This window comes from Brassica napus, chromosome A8 (genome assembly GCF_020379485.1).
Source record: "Brassica napus cultivar Da-Ae chromosome A8, Da-Ae, whole genome shotgun sequence".
NCBI classification, from domain to species: Eukaryota; Viridiplantae; Streptophyta; class Magnoliopsida; order Brassicales; family Brassicaceae; genus Brassica; species Brassica napus.
This window is the reverse complement of record NC_063441.1, coordinates 19588074-19614723: the sequence shown is the minus strand read 5'-3', so window position 1 is coordinate 19614723 and position 26650 is coordinate 19588074. Positions and strand designations below refer to the sequence as shown.

The 26650-nt window shown below is 44.3% G+C and overlaps 3 protein-coding genes across 4 annotated transcripts; all 3 read right to left on the bottom strand.

Moving 5' to 3' along the window:
- Positions 1 to 3736: 3736 nt before the first annotated feature.
- LOC106425958 (uncharacterized protein At1g21580-like) lies at positions 3737 to 10547 on the bottom strand. Of its 2 annotated transcripts, XM_013866668.3 has the most exons (11): positions 8700 to 10547; positions 6726 to 8618; positions 6213 to 6414; positions 5968 to 6118; positions 5778 to 5874; positions 5541 to 5615; positions 5263 to 5356; positions 4906 to 5179; positions 4787 to 4829; positions 4613 to 4716; positions 3737 to 4315 (listed from the first exon to the last, which is right to left on the bottom strand). In XM_013866668.3, the coding sequence occupies exons 1-11, from the start codon at positions 10423 to 10425 to the stop codon at positions 3929 to 3931; spliced, it is 5046 nt and encodes a 1681-aa protein (XP_013722122.2). In that variant the 5' UTR covers positions 10426 to 10547; the 3' UTR covers positions 3737 to 3928. The 2 variants fall into 2 exon arrangements, with proteins under 2 accessions (XP_013722122.2, XP_013722121.2); XM_013866667.3 differs by having other exon boundaries at positions 6726 to 10545.
- A 410-nt stretch (positions 10548 to 10957) lies between these two features.
- LOC106425959 (protein kinase STUNTED) lies at positions 10958 to 26075 on the bottom strand. Its single transcript, XM_048738063.1, has 11 exons — positions 25826 to 26075; positions 13897 to 14197; positions 13730 to 13809; positions 13436 to 13664; positions 12737 to 13360; positions 12411 to 12659; positions 12173 to 12336; positions 12014 to 12096; positions 11790 to 11937; positions 11547 to 11696; positions 10958 to 11477 (listed from the first exon to the last, which is right to left on the bottom strand). Exons 2-11 carry the CDS (start codon positions 14051 to 14053, stop codon positions 11229 to 11231), a joined length of 2133 nt encoding a protein of 710 aa, XP_048594020.1. The 5' UTR covers positions 14054 to 14197; positions 25826 to 26075; the 3' UTR covers positions 10958 to 11228.
- On the bottom strand, positions 21522 to 24715 carry LOC125576966 (meiosis-specific protein ASY2-like). The gene is made up of 4 exons (XM_048737524.1): positions 23767 to 24715; positions 23559 to 23693; positions 22592 to 23469; positions 21522 to 22502 (listed from the first exon to the last, which is right to left on the bottom strand). Exons 1-4 carry the CDS (start codon positions 24713 to 24715, stop codon positions 21522 to 21524), a joined length of 2943 nt encoding a protein of 980 aa, XP_048593481.1.
- Positions 26076 to 26650: the final 575 nt, after the last annotated feature.

Genomic DNA, 26650 nt, shown 5'->3' with positions numbered 1-26650 from the left:
GGTTTATCCGTAAAATTTAAAACCCACAAATACATACACATATGTAGTATATATATACACAAATATATATTCTTAGAATTCCGGAGCTAGAACCCTCAATTGGAAGTGCTCTTAGAACATGATTATCTTTACATTTAAACATCTAGCTACAAATTTGTTGGTGAATTTGATCAATCAATTTAAAAAAAAAAAACGATCAAGGCAATTTTGCCATTGGTGACTTGCTTGATTGCAAGATTTAGTCCATGATTTTTGTTATTTTAAAGAGACATTTTTTTTCCTTTTTTTCTTTTTAACAATGTATTTTAAGCATTTTCTCTTGTAGATGTTAATATCTTCGATTTGTTATAAAGATGTCCTTGAATTTATTTACCTGAAAATCTTAAGGAAACATCAGCTACTTTTAGAAGGAATACTTTGAATGTGATTTCGTGTTCAATTCAAATTAGAGCCAATGATACTTACAAATCTGGACTTCTGAGAAGTCACTAGTGGCGACAGGCTGCTACTGTGATGGCCCACATTGTCCCCTTCCTAAAAAACACATGAAGGTCTTTTTGTTCTTTTTTGTCATCAGCTAGATTGGTGTTATTGGTCAATCAGGACTCTTTACTTAAAAATAGAAGTAGATTTAAGTTAAAAGATAAAAGGATAAACCTAAAAGGATAAATTAAGTAAAACCAAGAAGGATTAAAAAAAAACAAAAAACAGATGAGATGAGACTTCGTGGAAAACAAGTGTGTGTGAACATGACTATCAGCTGATTAGTCGTTGTTGTTCAGTGAATCTAAACAATATCATATTTTTATCTTAGGCCTTTGCTATATTTGTGTGTATTTTCCATATAGTTTTATGTTATTGCCTTAGCTATATCCTAGGTAGAAGTTTTTTTTTTTTCTCCCGGCTTATTTTGCTCAGTTTCAGGAACATTACAGGTTGCCATTCGCCAAAGACCATTATAATTTGTGACTATGTAGGTTATTCATATTAATCGATTTTTACTAAAATGTTATATACTAGTGGGGGTTTCAATTGTAACGTTTGAAAACGTAATGTTACAGATAAAATCTCCTTGGTCTGTTTGGTATATAATTCCAACTCTAATTGTCATCATCGATAGAGATAGATACATGAGAGAGATCTTTTTAGAAGAAAAGTGAGAGAACCAATTGAGGAAAATAGATAAGACAGCACGGTGACATATAGTATATGAAATAAGAAAGTTGATAAAATTATCAACATGATTACGATAAACAAAAAGAGCACTGTTTTAATAGTAATATCATAAACACAACCGATCCTAGTTATCACAACCTGTTTTCATTTTAAAAAGAGAATATCATAACCATCATCACCCGTTACCGGAAACGATACAAACATTTCATTATTACCAAAGACTTAGACCACTAGAACACCACCTTATTTAGGTATATAGTAAGCATGAACGAAAATAAACCCCAAGAAAGGTCACAACGGCGGCACATATATCTTCAGCCCCAAGAAAAGGACCGATCAGCGACTAGGATGCACGCGGCCTCCGTTACGGTTGCCGTTGCCGTCGCCGGTAGGCTCAGAACTCTGATCCCCACCAGAGGGGGTGAAGGCAGAGATAATGGTTTTCAAGACCATGGTTTTAACCAGCTTTCTTTCAACGGGGATCACACTCGCTGTTTCTTTAGTCACCTTCCTACCAGCCGAAGAGTTAGAACCTTCTCCTCTGGAACTCATATTTAGCCTGTTTATGTAGATTAACGTGAATATATGTAATTATGTGTCTGTGTGTTTGCTGTGAATGTATATGATATATGTATGTGTTTTGTGTATGTTGTAGTTTTGAAGCTAGACATGCAAAGGTTATATAGAGAACATGAGAAGAGATGCCTACGTGAGAATTAAACTTGTTCTCAACGTGTCATCCAGACGTTTAGTGTAAGAGGAAATTTACATCTCCTACTTGTGATTTAAGCTATAGAAATAAATAAAAATGAACCGAAACTTGCATTTAATTCATTTAAAAGAAACTTACATAATTTCTTAACAATTGGATAGTTCCAGTTTATAAATTACACTCGTCAGACACCCATTTGTTGTAAAGAGGATTTAGTTGACATCGACCTCCTACTTACGATGTAAGCTTCGAACGAAAAATAAAATAAATCACCCTCTTTTCAAAAACATATTAAATAAAATAAAATATAGCAAGGGAAATATACATTTAATTTCCTTATATTGGAATTTAGGATAGTTCTGGTTTACATAAATCACATATAATTAAAATAAAATAAAAGCATTAAATTTACATGCATCATGATTTATTTGAGTAGTTTATGTATTTACTAGACAGAAGAAGAGGCGCCAACTTGGGAACTAAGAACCAGTTTACTTTTATTTTAGTCCACGGAACGGGGAATACCAACATTCAAAACATATTTTTTCGACTTGGATGTATGATTTTTATTGTATTTTATATAAAGTTCAACAGTATAAAAATATATATGAACTGGCAGATCTGCATAGACTTTTTTTTTTTAATCAAAAGACTTGTGTCTTATGGTTTTAATCGTGCAGAATATAGAAGTGTTCCTGCTGCTAACGTATTTAAAAAAAAAATTATTTCACATTTACGGATGTTTTTATTGATGATACTCTGACTAAATAAGTCTTTTAAATTTAATAAAAAAAGTCTTTTAAATACTAAAACAAAAAGAATAATACGCTTATTCTTATAATTAACAGAGGCGCTGACCTTAGTGAATTTATAAGTGCATGTATGAACGCAATTGCTTTAGAGTACATTTAGACAAATCTAGACAAGGTCCTTTATTTCTGTGTCCATCGTCTCAGGATGATTATACAGTAGTAGTATCTCAACCTTTATTGAAGCGCTTTTATCGTATTTAATTTTCTTATAAAAGATCTTCTGTAGATTATTCCATTATAAAAGATCTTCTGTCCTACCGAACCATATGTGTTCTCTATAGTTTTCCGGGTTTATAGTATTTATTATCCAGTCTAAGAAAGATTCGGGTGGAAGAAAGGTCACGTGAATTGAAGATTGGCTGACAAAAAGGACTACACCATTTACATAATCTAGAGGACTACACCATATAACACAGTTCATATGATGACAATGAGAAACCAAATCCAGCTAACGTAAAACGCTTAAAGTCATTCAATACATACTTCTGTTGTTTCTTTAAAAAATGATCGATCGATTCTCTAATAAAGGTAAGCTCTGAGATTAAAATAGCCCCAAGTCCACAATTTTTAAGTTTAAGATTTGAATGACAAAAAAGCAAAAAGCTAACTAATAATAATAACCAAACTCACCACTTATGACCAAATATATAAAATAATTTTAGTTAACTTAAAATCAAAAAGAATAAACATCAATGATTTTCTAGTATCAAATGAAATATCTACATTGATACGTAAACACTTATTTTTAACCTAATTTTTAAGTAAACCACATATTAAGTAAAAATTTAGAAATTTAGTAAAATGTCTATTGACAACTTAGAAGATTTAAATTCGACAGAAACAAATTGGATTATCCATGTGAAGATTAAAAGTATATGTAAAGAATCATTCACCAGGGTGCAACACGGTGTTGATCAACGGAAAGGTACATGCAATTCAAAGTAATATATACTTCTCTTTTATATACTAATGCAAATGATTGATTTCTGTTAAGGGACTTAAAATTCTAGCAAGAGTGAGAAAAGAAAAGAGAAGATAGACCAACAAAAACAAATGTATTCCAATTTGGATCGTTTACAGATAAATAACAATGTACAAATCGAGAAGAGAACAAAAGCTAAACTAACTCCCTAAAAAGCTACAAGTTAACGTATTAGACAAAAGACACTGTCTTTCTAACAGAGAAAGCTTACCTTTGTAGTAGTCACCCAAAACTGATACTTGCTTCTTACTGCATCAAAGCCACTGGTCTGATTAGATTGTAAACTGAAACCGGTTCTTCACTAGCACTGGAGACAGATTCCTCGGCGGCTAGATTATCACCTGCTTCATACTCGGTAGCGCCAAGGAATATGAAGTCAAGGCCATCTTCTATTCCAAAATCTGCACTGTTAGTAGGACGTCTATCCACTACCATTGGCTCAGACTCAGAAAAGACTTTGTGACGCGAGCCAAAGTAACGCCCACGGGAATTTATCTCTGACGGCTCGGCTGGTCTTTTCCTCTTTCTTCGTTTGCTTTGGTTCTTGGGGTGGTGGAGCTTGCATTTTGATCCTTGAGAGCATGATCCAATGGCTTCGAATACTGGGCAGGTGTAGGAATGCTTCTTCCGACACTGTTACCATTATGTAGAGACAAGCCGCAATCTTAACTTCATCAAGTGTTTGTGAGTGAATCGAGAGGGATATTAAAAGAAACGTAACATGAAGCCAGCGAAGGATCTCTCTTTCCCTTATACTCCTTGTGGTATTAGTCAACGTAATATGCTTATATTGACGTCCTCGAAAGAAGTATAAGGGATCAAGGTCGCTATAAGAGTCAGCAATATTCATAAAACGAGCATATTCATGTGAAAAATCAATAAAATGAGCTAATCTCAAACCGTGTAGTGTATTCTAAGTTGAATCCTTACCTCGTCACCGTCTGAACAGTATCCTTTTAGGAACCCATCACATATAGCTGCACTCTGGTTGACATGCACATGCCTATACGGACACGCATCACTGTTGCATAAGCCTGCGTTTATAGGAGGTATTAGTATTGTGCATACCCGCAATTGGAAACTTTGTAGAATGGAAACCATTACCTTGCAGAAAATAAGAACAATCAGGCATCCTTGCTGGAATGACCTGTGGAAGAAATAAGTTAGGCAGTTAGAGATTTTCTGTGAAGTAAAACTCTGTAGCAATGACTTAGTAGGACAACCTTGTGAGTCAATTTGCAATTTTCATTGGCACACAACCCATTCAAAAATTTGGTGCAAACCGCAATTTTCGAGGGGTCATGAACATAGGGACACTTCCCGTCATCTTTGCTGCATTTCCCGAATCTTGTGAAGAACTGGCAGTACTTCTTCTTCTTTTTAGCTGACCGCAAGCGAACATTGTGCAGGCTCCATCTGACCTTCTCATTAGCCAACGCACGAGTTCGTTTCTTTGGATCTCTGACAAGTTGGTTACCGTTTCCCACACGAACATATCTGAAAAATTGATATTCAAATGTTTGACTAAGGCTCCACTGTAGAGAGTAAATCTAGACAAATTTAGATCAAGAATCACATACTCTTCATTGTCTATCACCAATCTCTTTGGAATGAACGGTGGTCTTTTTGCGCCTTTCCCATTTTCAGTAAGTCCAGTGCACGGTGAATCATCATCTGACAAAGAATCATGTCTTAGTGATGCCAAGACTCTCGTGCACTAATGAGGAAACTAACAGTTCCAAGCCTAGAGAGTTCTCATATCCTATCAGTCCCTAGCTTGAGACTTGTCAACCACCTAGAGGGAGTGGCCAGGATCTAATACATATACTATTACAAAAAGAAACTCCAAATATCCTACCAGATATTCTCTGAAGAGTTCGGCTTGAAGAATCCATTTTATAACGAAGGGAACCAATCCTGAAAACACGCTCCCCTGAAAAACAAAAGTTGATAAGAAAAAAAAACGTGAGGTATGCTGAAATAGTCATCCGGGCATCTCAAAAAACAGCAAGAAGATAAACCAACACAATTGAAGTTGAAGCTTTGTGCGAACAGGCTAGGAGGCCTAAAAGAGAGAATAATTCGTCCAACTTACGTGTCAGATGGTTTCTGCTTGTTATCCTAGTAGTACTTTGTCCAGAATGCTTTTCACTTTCTTTCTTCGAAAATTCAGCCGCAGTCAAGGTAGCTTCCTGTACAAAGAGGAAAAAAAAAAGACAGTTGACGCCACTTTCAGTTGTGCTAACTGCTAAACAAGCCAAGGACAATTGAGTGAAGATACTAACCTCATTAGCTTTTCTCGAGTCTCTCTCAATGGACTTGGACCATTTCAAATGCGAACCACCAAGACTTAATACCTTGGATTTTCTAAGTGAATACCCATTAGTTGATCTTGTATAAATCGTATGTGTCTTCCTCATCATGGACAATTTTTGGCTGAAGATTAGAAGGCCCTGTCATCAAGTTTGCAAACACAAAAACAAAAGCGGTGCAGCCTAAGGAATATGAGAGTACATCAGATGCTAGATACCTGCTCTTGGAAAAAGAACCATTTCGCAAAGCAGAGCCGGAGACTGAATTCATTAGTCTTCTCCAGTATGTCACTCTTTTCCAAGGAACAAGCTGCGGCAAGATCCTCTGATAGCGCATGTGACTCGTGCGCAATCTTGACTGTGGATCATTTTGCGTCCAAACCAGAGAAAATTTTGACCGCTTATATGGTCTCGTGACAGCTGCAAATAAGAACAAGGGACCAGTTACTTAATTTATCGCATCTGGTTATGGGTGCAAAACAGCAAAAACATATGCAAGTCCATTAAAAGGGACTGTGATACGCCTGTTTCTGTAGGAAATCTTAAACCATGGATTGTGCGCTCCTGAAAAAAAAAAGGAGTAATGCAAATTAAACCAATTATTCATTTTCTATTCCAGGAATTAACCATCCTTTGTTTAAGATCTCCTAAAGAAACATGCGTATCAGAATCAATTTGGACATAGTCCTGATAGATGCTCAAATAGCACATATTTACTTCACTTTTCATACCAGAGTCGGAGAAAGCTGCGCTAGATGATCTTTTCGAAACCATGGTTGTAGCGGCTTGTGAATCTAATGAATCATCAGGTGAGTGACTGACACAGCTCGCTGAAGTCCTTCCTAGCTGATTTTTACTTTGCTTGAAATAGCCATCAGAGGTAGGAATCTGGCCCTTAACTGCACCATAAATATCTGAAGCTGCAATCAACTGATTTGCCTTCTTTTTGACATATACCGTTCTCTTCAAATGTGAAGAATCCAACTTAGGATGATTTCTCTTCTGCTGGCAATCTGAAGCATGATTTGTCTGAATGTCAGATGTCTTGGATGCATCTCCACCCGAATGTGGAGCATTGGCTTCTTCAGATGTAGCAGAGTCCATGATAGACTCAGGTAAACCAGAGATGAGGTGATCCCTGCTGTAAGATAACAGACATTTTCCAGAAGAAGTAATAATGGCATTTGATACTTTGGAGGTGCTGCTATCTGAGGAAGGATTTGACTGCCTCTCAAGAGTGGTTATTTCTCCTGTTTTAACAAGAGAACCATACGAGGGTTTTCGAAGAAGGCTATTCCCTTTACGTACGTAACTAATACTAGATTGAGCAGTCATTATGGGAAACTTCGGTTGTGTAAACAAAGTCGACGACAACGGCTTGGCAGAAGAATCTGGCTTTCGATGCCAAGTGTGACACTTATTGGGAGGGTTAGCATCTTTCTTAGGGCCAGAGACAAAAGGCAGGGCACGGGAAAACCTTTTCTGAGCAGAGTAATTCGATTTATTTTCCCTGTTTTCTACATCGTACCTAGAGCTCAGAGATGTCTTACTTTGGGAATCCAGATCTCTGGCAGATATTACATGATCTTTAACATTGGAGTGTGATCTAGACAGAGGAACACCTGAATCACCAAGAATTTCAGCTCCAGAAACATTTACAAAAGATGACCATACTTCACCGTCAAATATGTCAGTCTTAACCCTGTTCAGTGAGTATTTCTCTTGACCGCCAACATCAAATGTTACATCACTTTCTGAAATTCTACACTTAGAGGTTCCACCGGATGGCTTTGCTTTGTCTTTGTAATTGCTAGTGTCATCAACCATAGAAGCAACATGAACTTCACTCCGTATATGACTGTACAGCGTAGGTGAGTTGGAAAGAGAACCACATGGAACTGAATCCCCACTAAAAGCAAACATATTCGTTCCCCCAGTTCTGTACTTACTAGTACCACCAGAATGCTTTGTTTTCGGTTTATCTTTGCAAGTTTCATCAACTGTAGCAGCAACATGAATTTCACTCCGTATATGCCGGAAGCTCCGCCTCGGTGAGCTGGATACAGAACTACATGGAAACACAGAATCCCCAGTAACAGCAACAATATCAGTTCGTGGAGTTTTGTAATTCAAAGTTCCACCATAAGGGTTTGTTTTCTCCTCTTGAGTATCTACAACAGTCTTCTCAGCACAATTATTTTTCTCATGCATGAATTTGCATACTGTTGAACATGGTTGACTTTCATGGAGACCAGATTCAGCATCAGTAACAGTTTCATTAGCAGATATGCCATTAATTCCAACTGCAAGATTTGTTTCAGTTACCAGTGGAGGCGAGCTAGGCAAACTATCACAAAAAGTGGAATCTTTTTGTCTAACGTCTCGCTGAACAAGACACTCAGCTGAACCACCAGTAATACCTTTGCTCAGAGAAACATCTGGCTCAGGTAAACAAACTTCCAAACCTCTAATAGTCGAACCACTTAACTGATCCACAGAAGGAATTTCTGCTGGATAATGAGATGTTATACCAAGATCTTCATCAGGCACAAGTCTCTCGGCACTTACATTTTCCATACATACGTCAGATGGTACTGCCATAGCTAAACCTGATTCATCACTACCTGAACAGCCATCAGTTCTTTCAACAGGCAACACAACTGATGAATCCTTTACATCAACCTTTGTAAGAGATGAAGAAGTACCTTTTACACAAGCCTTTTCACCTTTATCACTGTCCCGATTGTCAGCCATTTCTGCAGCACTATTACGAGCTGTAGTTTCCATGGATTCTGTTCTGCTACCATTCTCATTCTCAACTAATGGATTGACCGTGGTATTGGTAAATGTACAAACGGTAAAACTGTGAGCATTAGCAAGCTCGGTTGAATCATTAGGGATGTCCAAAGAGGCAGAGGAAATTGGACACTTGGGGAGACACCTTCGAGAGTCATTTTCAGGAGACAGAGAATCTACATTCTTATTGATCCCCTTGCTGTCATCTTCCGCATTTACATCCATCACTGATGAATTCCTTGATGGTAAACAATCCAAATCCACATCTTCACAAGGTTGAGACCCAGCATTACACATGGACATACCAGCAAAACGAATTCTTGCTTCAGAACACCCGGAGAGATCAGCAACTGTTGACCACGATATAGGTAACTTCTTAGGAGACGAATTAGTCTTCTTCTTCACGGTTCCTTCCATCTCCATACCCTTCGGCAAAAGAGCTTTACAACCAGTATCCGTTCGGTCCACCAGATCTTCATGAGACTTCAGTATACTTCTGTTTCCATTTTCTTCAGTTACCGAAGCTTTCTCACTTTTATCAGGCACCAATGCTCTTCCAGCTTTACTAGACCTAGGTGTCACAGACCGGCGTGGGTGGATGTCTGCACTGGCAGGTGAAGCTACAGGCTTAGCTACCAAGCGATTCGATTGAAACGAAACATCAAGATTAACTGAAGTTCTCCCCCTTTGATTCTCCACCAATCCACGATCAGAATAACCCAAGTGTTCTTTACACTTAAACGAATTAGAGTTAAACCTTCTCCCACTAAAACTACAACGACTCCGAGCATTCTCTCTACCGTTATGATGGCTTCTTGGAGTTTCAAGCCTAAGCAGAGCACTCTTCTTCTGCGTTTGTTTCCCAGGTGTTCTCTTTGCGGCATTGCTCCCCTCTCTCCTTCCACAATCTAAATGATAGTATTCTTCCCTTCTCCGCGCTTCATCCCACCTGAGGTTTCTAGCCCCTTCACGACTCGCTGATGACCTACTCATATCACGTCTCACTGAAACACCATATCGCTCACTGCTATAACCAACACGTGAAGATAAACTCCTATGTCCATTATCTAAACCCCTAAAATATTCTGCTTGTAACTGACCACGGTCTTGATAGTTTCCCTCTACCCAAGCTGCTCCAGATTCTTTTCTCAAATGTCCAAGATTACGAAACTCATCTCTAGACCAAGAACTACCATCTAAACCACGATTAATGCCACCAACACCTGATGAATCCCTCCGTCCCTGAGCTGAATATTCCATTCTCCATGAATCAATTCGTCTATCATTGTAACCAACCCCAACAGACTGAGAGATATCTCGAGATTCCGTAAACGACAACGGCTGCGAAACTTTTTGAGACTCATAGCTAAATTTCTCAGGAATGCATTGAAGATGCTGTCGCGGCGGCCGTTGCTGGGAGTAGTAGGGAGACGGCTGATTAACCGCCGGCTTGGGTGGAAGATAATGGAGGCGTTGCCCACCGTTTTGGATTGATGGAACATAGAAGCTAGGGCTATCGGGATGAGATTCACGAGGAGGAAAAGGAGGAGGAGGAGGCACTGGCGGCGGCGGCGGAAGGAGAAGAAGATGAGGATTCCATTGGCCGTAGTTCGGATTGTAATGAGACGAATCCATGGCTGATCTTCGTCAACACGATAAAGGCGAAGATAATACAAAAACGAAATTTCTTCCGAAGCGTGGCGACTCCTAATCTTATTGGGCCTTGTTGGGCCGAATAACTGTATTGGCTTTGAATTAATTTCACGAGAATTCAAATTTGTATGGTAAAAAAAAGGAAAAGAAAGATTTGATTCGGCGGCTAATTTGATTAGCATTTATTTCGTCCAATCAACGTTCCCTTTTTAAACGCAAAAGGAATCTTGAATACGACTGAAAGATTTAAACTGGAATTAATTTCACGAGAATTCAAATTTGCATGCTAAAAACGGAAAGAAAGATTTGATTAGATCATTAGAATGAGATTTGGCGACTAATTTGATTAGAATTTTATTTCGCCCAACCACGTTCCTTTCAAACCCAAAGGAATAGGACAGGAAGGTGCTTACGTCGTGTATTAATTACTACAGGACCATGATTTTGACTCAGTCACACATGGTTGGTCTCTCAAATTGTGATAGGCACTATAGAGAAATAATACATTTTAAAATTCTAGAAAACATTATTATATGAAATTTTATTTCAGTAAGATAATGCTAGAAAATGACAGTGAGACGTACGACGACGGTACGAGCATTACAGGACAAAGACCATTGACGGTATATGCACATATTGTATTTCTGTTTTGCCCCCAATAAAAGCAAATATTTCCAAAACAGACCCCAAAAAATTAAAAGCTCCATTTACAACCCTAAACAGGTCCCAAGATAGTCTTCACCATCTCAGCTAAGAAAGCTTTGCTGTTGTGTAAAGAACCAAGCTCAATTGAAGCTCGATGAGCGGCTTTCTCTGCCTTTAAGATAATCCTCCACGGAGATGCCTTGCACCATGCTTCTCATGGAGATAGACTCCTCGTCCTCCATGTCAAGGAACGCTACGTTAAGATGTGACTGTAGATTAGACCTCTTCAGTTTCTCGTCTTTGAGTAGCTTTGAATCCTCTAAACCGTTGCTAACTTGTTCCTTCGCCCATTTTAGCATCTCCACGTCACCTTTAAGAAGATTCAACACCTGCATTTTCACAACACAACATCTTATTAACAACCGTTATTACACGCCAAGGTCTAGATAATGACTCACCATTCCCATCTCTGGCCTAGACTGTGGGTTATGCCTTATACAAAGAGTGGCAGCTAACGCCATCCTCTCCATCTGGTCACCATTGTTGTGATTAACCAAACTCTGGTCTAGTAACTGAGAATAGTCTCTATCATCCAGAATTGGTTTTGCCTGCACGTGTCAATACATTATCTGTTAATTAGCAAACTAGCAGAGAGAAAGGTTTAGACCTTTCAATGTAGTAGTATCCATATGACCACATACCCACATAACAAGACTCTCTCTAGCCTTTGGAGATTCGCTACTAACAGGTTTTCTTCCAGAAAGAAGCTCGAGGAGTACAACACCGTACGCATACACGTCTATCTTATCGTTCATCTTACCATACATAAAGTACTCTGGAGCTAAGTACCTGCGCCAAAATAAAACACATAAGATTCTCAAGACTGTTCTCTCTCTAAACAACTTTGATTTAGTTTTTTCCTCACCCAAAGGTGCCGGCAACATCTGAGCAGATGATCTGCGTTGTAGATACCGAAGAAGCCCACTTCGCAAGCCCAAAGTCAGAAAGCTGTGAACAAGATCACCCTCCTTAGCATCTCACAGTTTATTCTTTATGATAATAGGGAAAAAATGAAAACACTAACCTGTGGCTCAAAATCATCAGACAGTAATATGTTTGATGACTTAACATCTCTGTGAATGACAAGTTGTGGAGCTTTGTTATGTAAATAGTCCAACGCCTCAGCTACTCCCAAAGCTATCTTATATCTCTCGTTCCAACGAAACACAACATGATCCTTCTTGTTGCCTAATTTTCAAAACCATGTGCTGTTAGAGAGCCACAAACATTACAAGTGGCTAAAAAAGGTTTAGAGGGTTTACCATGAAGATTCTCTTCAAGGCTTCCTCTTGAGAGATAATTGTACACAAGCAAGAGGTTATTGTTTTCAAAGCAGTAACCCAAGAGGGAAATAACGTTCTTATGGTTTAACGTCGTGATGATGTCAATCTCCGCCACAAAATCTTTCAAGACGCCTTTTGTTTGCTTGAGAATTTTCACCGCAACCTCTCTTCCATTGGTCAGATAGCCTCTGTAAACCCTGCTGCTTCCTCCTTTTCCGATGAAATTATCTGAAAAAAAAAGACATTGTTGACATAAAAAAACATATTACAAAGAGTCTTAAACATGGTTCTTAGAGGAAACAAACCAGGGGAGAAATTGGAGGTGACTGACACAAGTTCCTTGTACTTAAAAGATCGGCAAGATGTGGAGAAGAACCACTGATGAAGACCCTCAGGAGAGCAATTCAAGGTCATAGAATCATTACCATCAGGAACAGTAGCTAGACTTTCATTATTTAAGCTAGACAACTGCTTAGCGTTTGAGCTACTAACAAGAGAATTAGTCCTAGAGGGAAGCTTGAGCACCCACTGGGCAACTGGTATCTGTCTGAAGGAATAACTTCTCGGAACATTAGCTAACAGATCCGGAGAAGCTACACGACAAAGCAAAGGCCAACCTGGTCTGAACTCAGGCAGTTCATTAACCAGCATAGTGATGAATCTGGTCAAATCTTCTGGAATCTTTACTGGCTCAGTGACCACTGACTTGTGGAAATCATCTTGATCACCGTTACAGCTAGATGATCTAGATAGATCTCCACAAGTAGCGAGATTCTTCCCAAGGCAGGAAGACACTAAAGCCTGCCGTAGACTACAGCCATTGTAACGATCCTCCTCCTCTTCCTCCTCATCCCAACTGTTAACTACTTTGGTGTTCTTATGCATCTGAAAGAAGCTAGACAAAGTGTTCCTACCAACATTGCTTCTTGCTATCACAAAAAACAAAGAGTTTTAAGTTTTAACACACTTAAACGAACACGAGTCACCATGCAAAAAGGACATACCTTTCAATGAGGAACCATCTTTCTGAAACATGACTTTCCCGTTGTCAACAGCCATAACCCAGCTGTCTTTTGGTAGTTTCTTGGCTAAGTACTTAGCCACGGAGAGAGATGAGTGGCTACAAGTTTTGGAAACTCCAACTACAACTTTGGATCCATAACATAACTTTGCTTCTCTAACTAGAACCTTCCGAGTAGGAGAGCCTCTGCATAGTTTCAGCTTCAGCTCAACCTAATTACAAGAGATCTCTTTTAGACACTGAAGGAATCAAAAGCAGAACACTTTATGTATAATACCTGTTTCAGTTTGCAGAAATCTTCATAAGCTTCAAGAACAGAGTCGAAAGTTTTAACAAGAGAGACAGACGAAGAGTCGCCTGCTCGATCCCACAGAGTTAAACATAAGAAAACCCATTTCCAAAAATATTAGCTTTTAATATTTATTATTAAACTCAAAAAGGTACCATTGGTGAGAATGTGAAGAGCGATGACGGTGTCACCCGGTTCAGCAACCTTGACCAAAGCCCAATCTAGAAGCTCACTGCTCGCCGCATCGAACTTCACACCCACCACAACAGTACGACCTCCTCCTCTTCCTGTAACGACACCGTTTTGCGTCATCTCTCTCTCTCTTTTATATTTTTGTCACAAAAATGGTTGTCTGAGTTTTCAGGTGAGTGCTTTGTGTACTTTCCTGAAGTGTGATTCCTGGAGAAACATAACCATCGTGGCGATTATATGACTAGAAAACAAAGTTTATCGTCACTGTTGTAGAGGATGGATTTAATCATCCCGCAAGGCCCAAAGAATAGAAGGCCTGGCCCAGACCAAGGAAAGCGATGGCTCGAATAATCGGCTTAATTCGGTTGGTTACTCGGCTTGTCTCTACAGTATCTCGAGTCGAGCGACGCCGACCAAGAGGCATCCGGCTCAGCGACCGCTCGGATGGATGCGGGCCTCTCGGCCCAATAAGGAAGGCCCACGAAGACGACTTAAGCTAGGTCAAGAACGACACATCAGAGGACTATATAAGGGGAAGGAAGAGAAACGAGAAGGGGATCCGAAATCATCTGACTAACACTTGGCGGCTAGATTAGGGTTTTCACCTTTGCTTCATCTTGCCGTTATTTGTACTTTTCCGGTAGCTCTTCGAGTTGCCGGCTTCTCTTCTGTCGCATTCTCTTTACATCTCTTGTAACCGATTGAACGTCTCCTCCGACCATAATAAAACGTCTTCGTTAAACCCACATCCTTTTATTACCGTTTTCCGATCAAACAGTTGGCGCCCACCGTGGGGCATTTTTAGCAAAGTAACGTTAGTACTATGGTTGTCAGCAACGACAGTTCTTCGTCTGGCGAGGAGCGCGAAGCCCTCGAGGTGATGCCGGCTCCCGAGGTAACACCTACGCCTACACCAGTAACTCCGCTACCCCCTCCTGCGTCCATGGAAACCATCCTGGCACGCCTCGCCCTGCAAGAAGCGGCGCAGAAGGCGGCGGTCGACCAAATCACAGCGATAGCAAAAATACTCGCCCCTATCGCTGCAAACGCCGAAGCTTCAACGGCGCAGTACCGTCGACACCTGTTCGCCACTGAACGAACCACCAACATAGCACCTGCGCGGGATAACAATTACCAGAGCGTCGGTAACAGCAACCAGAGCGCCGGTAACGACATCAACGCAGACACCGCAAGCGAGCTAGCCGCGTTGAAACAGTCGGTCCTCGACATCAACTCAAAGATCCACCAGGTGACGACCTCGGCGCCCCAAATCGAGCACGTACTCGCGGAATCTCTTCGCACACCCTTCACGCAAAGGGTCACCGGCGTACGGCTCCAGAAGATGGAGAAACTTCGTCTTCCAACCTTCAAGGGTCTCTCCGACCCTTCTACTCATGTTACGTCCTTCAACATAGCGATGCGACGCGCAAATCTGACCGACGAAGACAAAGACGCCGGCTTTTGCCAACTCTTTGTCGAAACCCTAGAGGGACCGGCCCTTACTTGGTTCACAGGCCTCAGAGAAAACTCCGTCGATTGTTTCCACGACCTCTCGACGGCCTTCCTGAAGAATTATATCATGTTCACCAACCAAGAAACGACCGTGTCCGACCTGTGGAACCTCACTCATACCAGCGGCCAAAGCCTCCGCGACTTCATGGAAAAGTTCAAGGCTATCGTCTCGAAAGTTGATATTCCTGATCCTATCGCTGTCGAGTCTCTGATGAATACCTTGCACGTTGACTCCACATTCCGTCAGGATCTCTACCGATACCCGACGAAATCTGTGTCTGACGCCATCGCTCGCTCAAACAACTTCATCCGCATGGAAGAAGACACAAGAGCAAAGTTTGCAAAAGAAGCAGCAGCGAAACAGCGACCCGCCCGAACAAACGACACCCGCCCTGAGCCCCGCCAGCACTCCTCCGGTGGAAACACCACTCAGAAGCGAGGCTACGTTAGCTCGGTCGACGACGAGGAATCGCCAAAGACAGCAGCCGTCACGCGAGAGAAAGCCTGGAACCACTGGGATCGAGACTCCGCCTCGAAGCAAACAAAGTCGTCCGAACCAGCGAGTTCAAACTCTGAGGAGCCAAAGAAATGGTGCCTCTACCACAAAAGGGATTCCCATGATACGAAAGAGTGCAAAGTCCTCATCGGGCAATTTTTCGACGGAATTACCAACGGGACAATTCAAATGCCCACCTCTCCAACGACACCGAAAAACACCAAAAGTTGGAGTAAGAACAAGGAGAAGAAGGCACAGAAGTCTCAGCAGAACACGGCCCCTAGCGAGGAAAGAGCGAGCCCTGAGCGCACTACTGTCAACAACGTCGGCCCCGCCAACGACTCATCAGAAGACGAACATCCGCGTCGCCGGCGACGAGTGGAAGTCATACTCTCTCGCCCTTGTGACTCTTCTGACGACGACTCCTCGACAATGCAATCAGATTTACGCGACAAACTGAACAGCAAAGTCGAGCAATCTCTCACTTCCCCGACAACAGATAAAGACCTGCGCGCACTATTGAAGCGAAAGAGCGCTACAAACGAACACGTGGGAAGCGCCGACCTCCGCACAACCATCTCAAAATTTAGCGCCAGGAGAATAGGTGAAGACGGCGACCTTCGCGACCAGCTCAATTCAAAGGCCGATGACCTGCGAATCCAACTAAACCGTTCGAAGAAGTCCGATCTGCGACGACGTCTCGAGTCAAAAAAGAAAAAGCCCGCGGAAGCTCCTCAGTTCGAGAACACAACCGACGATTTAAGGAAGCAACTCGAATCATTGCGAGCTACCCGCACGCCAAACATTAGCGTCATAATGGGAGGATCGCCTCCTTGCGGCGATTCAGTTCGAGCCGTCAAAGACTATAAGCGACAAGCCACCACTTCCAAGAAGTGGCCACTTCCAGTCGAAAATGATCACCAGATCACTTTTTCGGCACTAGATACCAAGGGTATCCACATGCCGCACAACGACCCCCTCCTCGTCGATCTCGACATCGGAGAGTGCCTAGTCGCGAAAGTACTTATCGATACAGGCAGCTCAGTCGATCTCATCTTCCGCGACACACTCGATAAAATGGGAGTCGATTTAAGAGATATGAAGCCTTCCTCTCGCACACTCACCGGCTTCAACGGAGCCTCGGAGCAAATGATCGGAACAATTCGTCTCCCAGTATACGCAGGTGGTATAACCCGTACCGTCAAGTTCTCCGTCATCCGAGCCAAAGCACCATACAATGCCATCCTCGGAACACCATGGTTGCATTCCATGAAAGCCGTTCCCTCGACGTACCATCAATGCGTCAAGTTTCCCGGCAAAGACGGAAAAACACAGACGATACGGGGAGATCAACAAGCCGCGAGAGAACTGCTGATTGCAACTGTAAAGATGCAGCAACAGGCTTCCCTCGTCAACTCCGTCAGCAAACCACTCCACAAGATATACCCCCAGAAAGAGGAAGTTCGAGAAGTCGCAATTGATGAATCCGACCCAACAAAAATCATCCGAGTGGGCGTATACCTGTCCGACGACTTATGTTCAAAGATCATCTCTTTCATCAAAGACAACGCTTCAACGTTCGCCTGGAAGACCTCCGACATGAAGGGGATCGACCCCGCAGTTACATCCCATGAACTGCACGTCGACCCCACGTTCAAACCCATCCGACAGAAGCGACGCAAACTCGGTCCGGAAAGATCTAAAGCAGTGAACGACGAAGTCGACAGGCTCCTCGACGCGGGTTTTATTACAGAAGTCCGATACCCCGAGTGGTTAGCCAACCCGGTCGTCGTCAAGAAGAAGAACGGCAAATGGCGCATATGCGTCGATTTCACGGACCTCAACAAGGCGTGCCCAAAGGATAGTTACCCACTCCCTCACATCGATCGTCTCGTCGAGTCAACCGCTGGCAACGAACTCTTAACCTTCATGGACGCTTTCTCAGGCTACAACCAGATCCTGATGCATCCCGACGATCGCGAGAAGACGGCATTCATCACCGACAGAGGGACCTATTGCTACAAGGTGATGCCCTTCGGGCTAAAGAACGCCGGTGCGACCTACCAGCGACTCGTTAATCGAATGTTCGCTGACCAACTTGGCAATACCATGGAAGTGTATATCGACGATATGCTAGTCAAATCACTCAAGGCCGACGACCACCTCAATAACTTGCGCGACTGCTTCAAGATCTTGAACGACTATGGGATGAAGCTCAACCCGGCCAAATGTACCTTCGGTGTCACTTCCGGAGAATTCCTCGGCTACATCGTTACTCAGCGAGGAATAGAAGCCAACCCCAAGCAGATCTCAGCGATTCTCGACCTTCCAAGCCCGAAAAACAGCCGCGAAGTGCAGCGACTAACGGGACGCATCGCAGCTCTCAACAGGTTCATCTCGCGATCGACCGACAAGTGTCTTCCCTTCTACGAGCTACTAAGGGGAAACAAAAGGTTCCTCTGGGATGAAAAATGCGAGGAGGCGTTCAATCAACTCAAGCATTATCTCACGACCCCACCCGTTCTATCAAAGCCAGAAGCCGGCGACACACTGTCTCTCTACATCGCCGTTACATCCTCCGCCGTCAGCAGCGTATTAATTCGAGAAGACAGGGGAGAACAAAAACCAATCTTTTACACAAGTAAAAGAATGACGGAGCCCGAGACGAGATATCCAACACTAGAAAAAATGGCCCTGGCCGTCGTCACCTCGGCAAGAAAATTGCGACCCTACTTCCAGTCGCACACGATCGAAGTACTGTCCAACCAACCACTCAGAACGGTTCTGCAGAATACCAACCAATCGGGACGGTTGACCAAATGGGCGATGGAGCTAAGCGAACATGATATCGTTTACAAAAATCGAACAGCAGCAAAGTCACAAGTCCTTGCCGACTTCTTGATCGAATTGACGCCAGAACTGGAACAAGACCTCATCCTACCAAACGTAAACTGGATCCTCCACGTCGACGGGTCATCCACGAGTAAAGGATCAGGAGCAGGAGTGCAATTGCAATCACCAACAGGAGAACTAATCCGGCAGTCGTTCAGCTTCGGCTTCGCGGCATCAAACAACGAAGCTGAGTACGAATCCCTCATCGCGGGGCTCCGTCTCGCCAAGGCGGTGAAAGCAAAGCGAATCAGCGCTTACTGCGATTCTCAACTCGTCGTAAGCCAGTACCTCGGTGATTACGACGTCCGCAACGACAGGATGGACGCCTACCTCAAACTCGTCCAAGACCTCACGCGAGACTTCGAGTTCTTCGAACTCACGAAGGTTCCTCGCGGAGAAAATGTTTGTGCCGACGCCCTCGCCGCTCTGGGAAGCAAGTTACACGACCAGGTCAAAAGGACAATCCCGATCCATAAAATCGAGAAACCGAGCATCGATACGAAGGCAGAACAGGCCGCGATTATAGCAGCGATCAACGACGCGATGGACATTGACGAAGTAGAATCCCCCTCGCCAGATGATCACTCAACAGATTGGCGCAAGGAACTCATCGATTACCTCGCGGAGGGTTTACTGCCCGTCGAAAAATGGGATGCCCGGCGACTGAAAAGACGCAGCACGCACTACGTCGTCCTAGACGGAGAACTACACCGATGGACTGCATCAAAGGTACTACTCAAATGTATCGCCGGCGACGAGACGAGACTCGTCATGGCCGAGACACACGAAGGAGCAGCAGGCAACCACTCGGGCGGGCGAGCTCTCGCACTAAAAGTTAAAAACCTCGGATTCTACTGGCCAACCATGAATGCCGATTGCGAGACATACGCGCGCAAGTGCGATAAGTGCCAGCGCCACGCCAAAACCATACACAGCCCAACGGAGTTTCTCCACACCTTGACTGCTCCATATCCATTTATGAGATGGGGAATGGACATCATTGGTCCAATGCCGGCATCTCGACAAAAGAAGTTCATCCTGGTCCTCACTGACTACTTCACCAAATGGGTTGAAGCCGAAGCCTATGCCAGCATAACCGACAAGGAGGTACAACACTTCGTCTGGAAGAACATAATCTGCCGACACGGGCTCCCATACGAGATAATCACGGACAATGGTTCGCAATTCATCTCGCATCACTTCAAGGGCTTCTGCGACAGATGGCGCATACGACTCAACATGTCGACGCCGAGAAACCCGCAAAGTAATGGTCAAGCCGAATCGACGAACAAGACCATCATCGACGGTCTGAAGAAACGACTCGACTTAAAGAAAGGATGCTGGGCAGACGAACTAGATGGTGTCCTGTGGTCCCATAGAACCACTCCTCGCGGAGCGACGAAAACTACGCCCTTCTCAATGGCCTACGGCATCGAGGCGATGGCTCCCGCAGAAGTGAACGTGACGAGCCTACGCCGGTCGCGAATGCCACAGAACGCTGAAATCAACCGCGACATGCTCCTAGATGCACTCGACGATATCGAGGAAAAGCGCGACCAAGCGCTACTCCGCATCCAGAATTACCAGCATCAAATCGAGAGCTATTACAACAAAAAGGTCAAGTCGCGCCCTCTCGAAATGGGCAACCTCGTCTTAAGAAAGGTCTTCGAAAACACTAAGGAGTGGAAGGCCGGCAAGCTCGGAGCCAACTGGGAGGGACCATACAAGATAGTCGAAGTCATCAAGCCAGGAGTATACCGCCTCGAGACTTCGACAGGCGAAGCAGTACCGAGAGCCTGGAACTCCAAACATCTCCGCCTTTTCCACCCTTAGCCTGGAAACACAAACCCGAGTGAATGCGCCACAAAGGCCACTTTCACTCGCAATCTACTAATCGAGTAAAAGCGCCATAAAGGCCGCTTTTACCCAAAAAAAAAAAAAAAAAAAAAAAAAAAAAAAAAAAAATCGAGTGAATGCGCCACAAAGGCCACTTTCACTCGCAATCTAAGAACTACGAATGGCTTGATTCCCGCAAAGGGATACGTAGGCAGCCCAAAGAAAAAGGGTCCAGCCGAAATAAAAAAAAATATAAAAACCCTCCCCGAGGAATCGATCTCCGAAGCAGACGATCACTTAAGCGATGCCTACTCGAGCACGCCCCGGCTCCTCGAACAAACGTATCGGCACTCGCATCCCACGATTGAATACGTCCTGATCAGACATGTATTCACGGGATCGACCGCGTTGCGACCTAAACCAACACGGCCGAGACAATGACTCCGATTCATCCTATAATTAACTAAGTAAGGTCTGGCCAACCAAACGCTTGAAAATTACATTGGGATCGACTCGGAACCGTCAAAGTCGAAAACTCTTAATTAACAATTTAAACTCAAAATGGCAAACGGTCGCGACTCAAAGAGGTCAATCGAGACAAAGTCATAACAAGTTTAAAATTATAATGATTCGACATCTCGAACAACATTTACACCGAACAAGCAGAGTCACTTCAAATCTTGAGAAGTCACGATTTTGATAGACAAATCTAAAGTAAATCAGTCCAAATCACCAAAAGAGTTCGAGATAGCGAGAAAACAGCAAAACAAAAGCCTCGAGGGCAAAGGTTCAAAAAAAAAACTACAACAATGAGTCATATAAGACTCAAAAGAAAACAACATACAAGAGACGCTAATCCTCTCGGTCGCTCTCACGATCGTTGAGGGCAGAAAGCTCCGAAGCCCTGACACTCGACTCGCGAGCAACCTCCTCATTACCTCGACGAGACCCTTCAGCCGAAGTATCCGAGAGCACGAGGACAGGACCACCGTCTTCAGCAGCATTGGTCCCCCGATTAGGCGTCTCCCCCTCAAACGCAGCCGAAGAACCCTCTACAAAAGGCGTCGGCTCGTCGCGGCGCCCGTCGATTGGATCAGAGGGCGGAGTAACAAGATTTGCTGCGGTCTCTGGGTCGATCAGACCGGCATTGGACCCGTAGGGATCAAGACTCGCCAAAATACGAGCATCCACAAACTGGGAATCCAATATAAGAGGAGAAAGCGTGAGATCCACCTCGGGTATCTCACCAACCTTGAGCTCCTCGGCCTCCTGCTCGTATTTTTTCTCTTGCTCCGCGAAAAGATCGATCGTGGCTTGCAGGATGTCGCTCCCAGCCCTCTTCAAGGCTTCGAGGCATTTTCTGGTCCCAAAAGCTTGGCTATGAAGCAACCGAGCCTTGTCGTAAAGGCTTCGACGTTCCTCTCGGGAGCGAATCCTGGCGAAGCGACGGTTAGCCTTTGCAGACATCTCGGCCTCAACCCTTCCTCGTTCCTTTGTCACTTCCAAGATCCTGGAATCTCTAAGGCGCTTCATCTCTCTTTCATGAGATGCAGCGAGCGAAGCTTTCTCGCCCTCGAGCTCAGCGTTCTTCTGCTCGAGTTCATGGATAATCCCGCGAGATGCCACCAAGTCGGCCTTGAGTTCGTCCCTTCGAGCCATCGCACGAGTGACCATCCCGTTGAGCCTCTCGACGTTAGCCTTTGATGTACTCAGCTGACGAGCAGAAGCTTCCTCCTTCTCCGCGTGTTCCTTCTTGGCCAGCTCAAGTTCAGTCGAGACTCCTTTCAGGGCAGTGTCGTACTTATCAATCACGACGTTCATCGCGCCGTCTCCCTAGACGAACAAGAAGATGAAAATCATAAGAGAAAGAGAAAGAGACAACAAGTAATGCAACAAGAAGGGGAAGAGGTCGAAGTGTTTACCAGCAGCTTTGCCCTCGCAGCCTCCTCGTATTCATCCCCGAAGATGAGGTCCCTCACGGCAGGAAGGGATTTTGCCCTCCCTCTAAGCTGACGAAGAAGCTCCCCGCACTTCTCGGGAACGTACGCCAGAGGGGCCGGCCCTTCGTAGTGGAAAGAGACCTTATCCGGAAAGTTAATCCCGGGAGCCCTCCTTAAGATAGCAGAGCCGCGAGGAGACGTGCCGGTCTGAACGGCCCCCGCCCCAGTGATAGCCGGAGTCTCCTCGCTAGGAAGCGTCAGAACAGGAGATCGCACGTCATCGTCGATCTCGTCGTTGTGCCTTCTCACCAAAAGCGGCGACTCACCACTATCTTCGTCGGAACCATCCGGGATGGCGGCGTTAAGGGAAGCCTCAGATCCATCTGCTTCCCTCGCATCATCTCGCTCTCTCGAGACTTCGGCCTCAGAAACCTCCTCTTCAGGCCGAGTTTCTTCGTCTTCCTCCTCAGTACCAGTCGGCTCCTCGGGGCCCTCCGATTGAGCCTCAACAGACCTCTTGGTCTTCTTCCTCTTCTTCTTCTTCTTCTGAAGATCACCGGAAGGGGGGACGCCGCTCGCCTCCTCGGCGTTCTCCTCGGCTCCCGAGACACCCCTCTTCCTCTTCCTACTTTTCTTCGCACTCGCAGCACCGGAAGGAGGAACCTCGCTAGCGCGAGGGACAGCCGTCGAGGGCCCGCCCCCGCTAGTCAGTCCTAGTTGAACGGCAAGCATCGCGCTCAAGTCTGGAAGAGTTCCCATTCTCTTTGCCTCGTTGACTTGTTTCTGGATATCTCTCGGAAAAATTTCCAGCCTCTTCGCGCGAATAGGAAGAACTGTTGGAAGATCTGACCTCCACCCTCCTGAAAACACAAGGCAGAGAGGTTAGCACGCGACAAGCAAGCCATACGGCCAAAAAAAAATATATACAAGAAACGGCGAGAGAACGCACTTCGAGCAATCCGATCTTTAAGCTCGTAGGTCTTCTCGACGGTGATCTCAGACCAACGGTAGATTCTAAGCAAAGCGACGGCTTGAACGCTCTTCAAGAAATCTTCGGGATAGACGGGAGACGTAGGATGGCCAACTGCGAACAAAAGAAAAGGAGAATCTCATTAGGAACAACAAAGTCAGACGTAGTTCGCGACAAGGTACTCTACCACAGGATCGATTCCAAAGAACCCGATAGTCCTCCTGAGGAGGCTCCTCGAAAGCCGAGACGTCGGATTTAAGAAAGAAGTAAGAGCGCTGCCAATTCTGCGTCTTGTTCGGATGACCGGCGCATACATTACAGTTTGGTCGCATTTTCACCGAGTAGGTTCCGTCCTTCATATCGGTTATCGAGGTCATCTCCTCGAAAGATCTGACGCTCATCGGCATATCGATCTGCTCCGCTAAAATCGATAAGGTGACGGCCAGTCGCAACGAGCCGTTCAACAGTTGGCTAATCGCGATGTCTCGCCGCCTAGCGTACGCAGTGATCAGTCGCGGGATCGGGAACCAACAGCGAGTGTCCTCCTGGAAGTAAGACTCGTATACCGTCTGATATCCGATCGGAGGAGACCAAGGTCTCTGCTCTTTCGTGGGGATAAGGAAAGTTACGCCCGTAGCGCCCTTGGATCGAAGAACCTTCTTCACGCTCCTCGGGGTAGATTTAGTCTCTTCTACACCCTCCCAGTCTTGACCAGCCACGAAGGCAGGGCGAAGCAAGTTGGGTAGAAGCCTCGGAAGCTCCTCGAAAATCCCGTCAGGATAGAAGGTCGTTGGGACTAACTCAGCTTCGGGATCGTCATTCTCAGGAGGATCGCCCTCCATAGGGCGAGCTCTCAAAGTAACCGAGTCGACAGGCGTCGCCCCGCTCTGCCCGTCTCTCGCGCAATCCGTCGCGTCGCTAACAGCGACGTTCTCATTCCCTTCCCTCGCAAGCCTCGTAGCATCTGCGACCAGAAGCCTTTGGGAACGAGATAAATTGGCGGTGTCCATCATCGCCGCATGGTGGGCAGATTCCAGATCCCCGAGACGACCTCCGTCGGGATTCCTTGCCGGCGTCGATGTCGCCGCGACCGATTTCCCTTTTTGTCGCCTCGATAATCTCGGAACCGATGACATAGTGGAGATCGCGTCGAATGAAGGTTACAACACTTAGAGAGATAAAGGAAGGAGAGAGAAAGTACCTTTGATCGCGGAGGAAACTTGAAGAAATGAAAGGGGATCCACGTATTTATAAGGAGAAGAGAGGGAGGAGTTCGAGGCATCATCATTAGGTCTATTCGGGCCTAAATGGGCCTCGAAATTCCCCCTAAATACCCAGCGGACCCTCGCGGCGTTTCAACTCCCCGAGACACTCGTGAAGGGAAAAAGAGGAAAGGTTCGAGGTGTCATTATTAAACCTAAATGGGCCTAAACGGGCCTCGAATTTCCCCCAAAAAACCCCATCGACTCCCGCGACTTTCCGGCTTCTTATCTTAATTAACCAAACGGTTATCCTAAGATCGATTAAACCGGTGAATTAGCCGGGATTTGCCGATCAAAATCTGGGAGCCTGAGACTCAACGACCCCGAGAGAAGGCACTACCGCAGCCTTCCCGCGACTCGTCAACCCATCGTTTCAAACTCCCGACAGGACTACTATTCTTTCGAACCTTCGAGTTCCAGAATCCATCATGAGCTTGTCGACTCTCCGCTCACCGATGGACTGGGGGGACTTACTGTAGAGGATGGATTTAATCATCCCGCAAGGCCCAAAGAATAGAAGGCCTGGCCCAGACCAAGGAAAGCGATGGCTCGAATAATCGGCTTAATTCGGTTGGTTACTCGGCTTGTCTCTACAGTATCTCGAGTCGAGCGACGCCGACCAAGAGGCATCCGGCTCAGCGACCGCTCGGATGGATGCGGGCCTCTCGGCCCAATAAGGAAGGCCCACGAAGACGACTTAAGCTAGGTCAAGAACGACACATCAGAGGACTATATAAGGGGAAGGAAGAGAAACGAGAAGGGGATCCGAAATCATCTGACTAACACTTGGCGGCTAGATTAGGGTTTTCACCTTTGCTTCATCTTGCCGTTATTTGTACTTTTCCGGTAGCTCTTCGAGTTGCCGGCTTCTCTTCTGTCGCATTCTCTTTACATCTCTTGTAACCGATTGAACGTCTCCTCCGACCATAATAAAACGTCTTCGTTAAACCCACATCCTTTTATTACCGTTTTCCGATCAAACAACTGTCTTTATGGCGGCTTTGATTTTGGTTCTGCAGCTTCTGAGAAAGAGAAGAGTAACAATGGAGTAGCACACATCTTATTAATAAATAATATAAATACTGATTTATTACTGTACCTATTTTGGCAGTCAGAAATTTAATTTTATTCAGTTTTCAGAAATATTCATGAATGGTGAAACAAGTCAACTTTAAAAACTTTTGTTTTTGGCTTAATAACTGTAAAAATATTATTTCAGCAAAAAAAAAAAACTTTAAAAATATTATGGAGGATAAAGCGAAAACATTAGGATATACATATATTGACATGTATGAAAACTCAAATTAATGTTTTTACCACTCTTTACAGACTCATAATCTACGTACATTGTACGGCGTGTTTCACCGTTATCGGTTGATTATATAAAATAATAGAACGTAGTGGTGGTGCCGCCATGTATGATGATTACATGAGGGGGACACTATAATTTATAAATATCTACGGTTTGTTTCTAAATATAAAAATAATTTTCATAAAAATATTGGATTTATTCCTTTGTTTTATACGGTTTTATTCCTTGTCTACTTTTTTCTCTGTCGTCAACGTTTCAGGTCTTTGTCTTTTGTTTGATTCTTAATTTATTTTGGTAGGTAGATGATTCAAAGATAAGTATTAGAAAATGGTCGCAAATTTTGAGTGACGTATAAGCTTCTTAAAATATACATATTTATCGGTTTGTTATGGTCCTAAAATCGTTAATTTGGTTCCATTTTGAGTCTGACCAATGCTTTATCTCTCGCCAAATTTCTTACTTTTTAATTGCAATCCCATTTTATCTGATATATATTT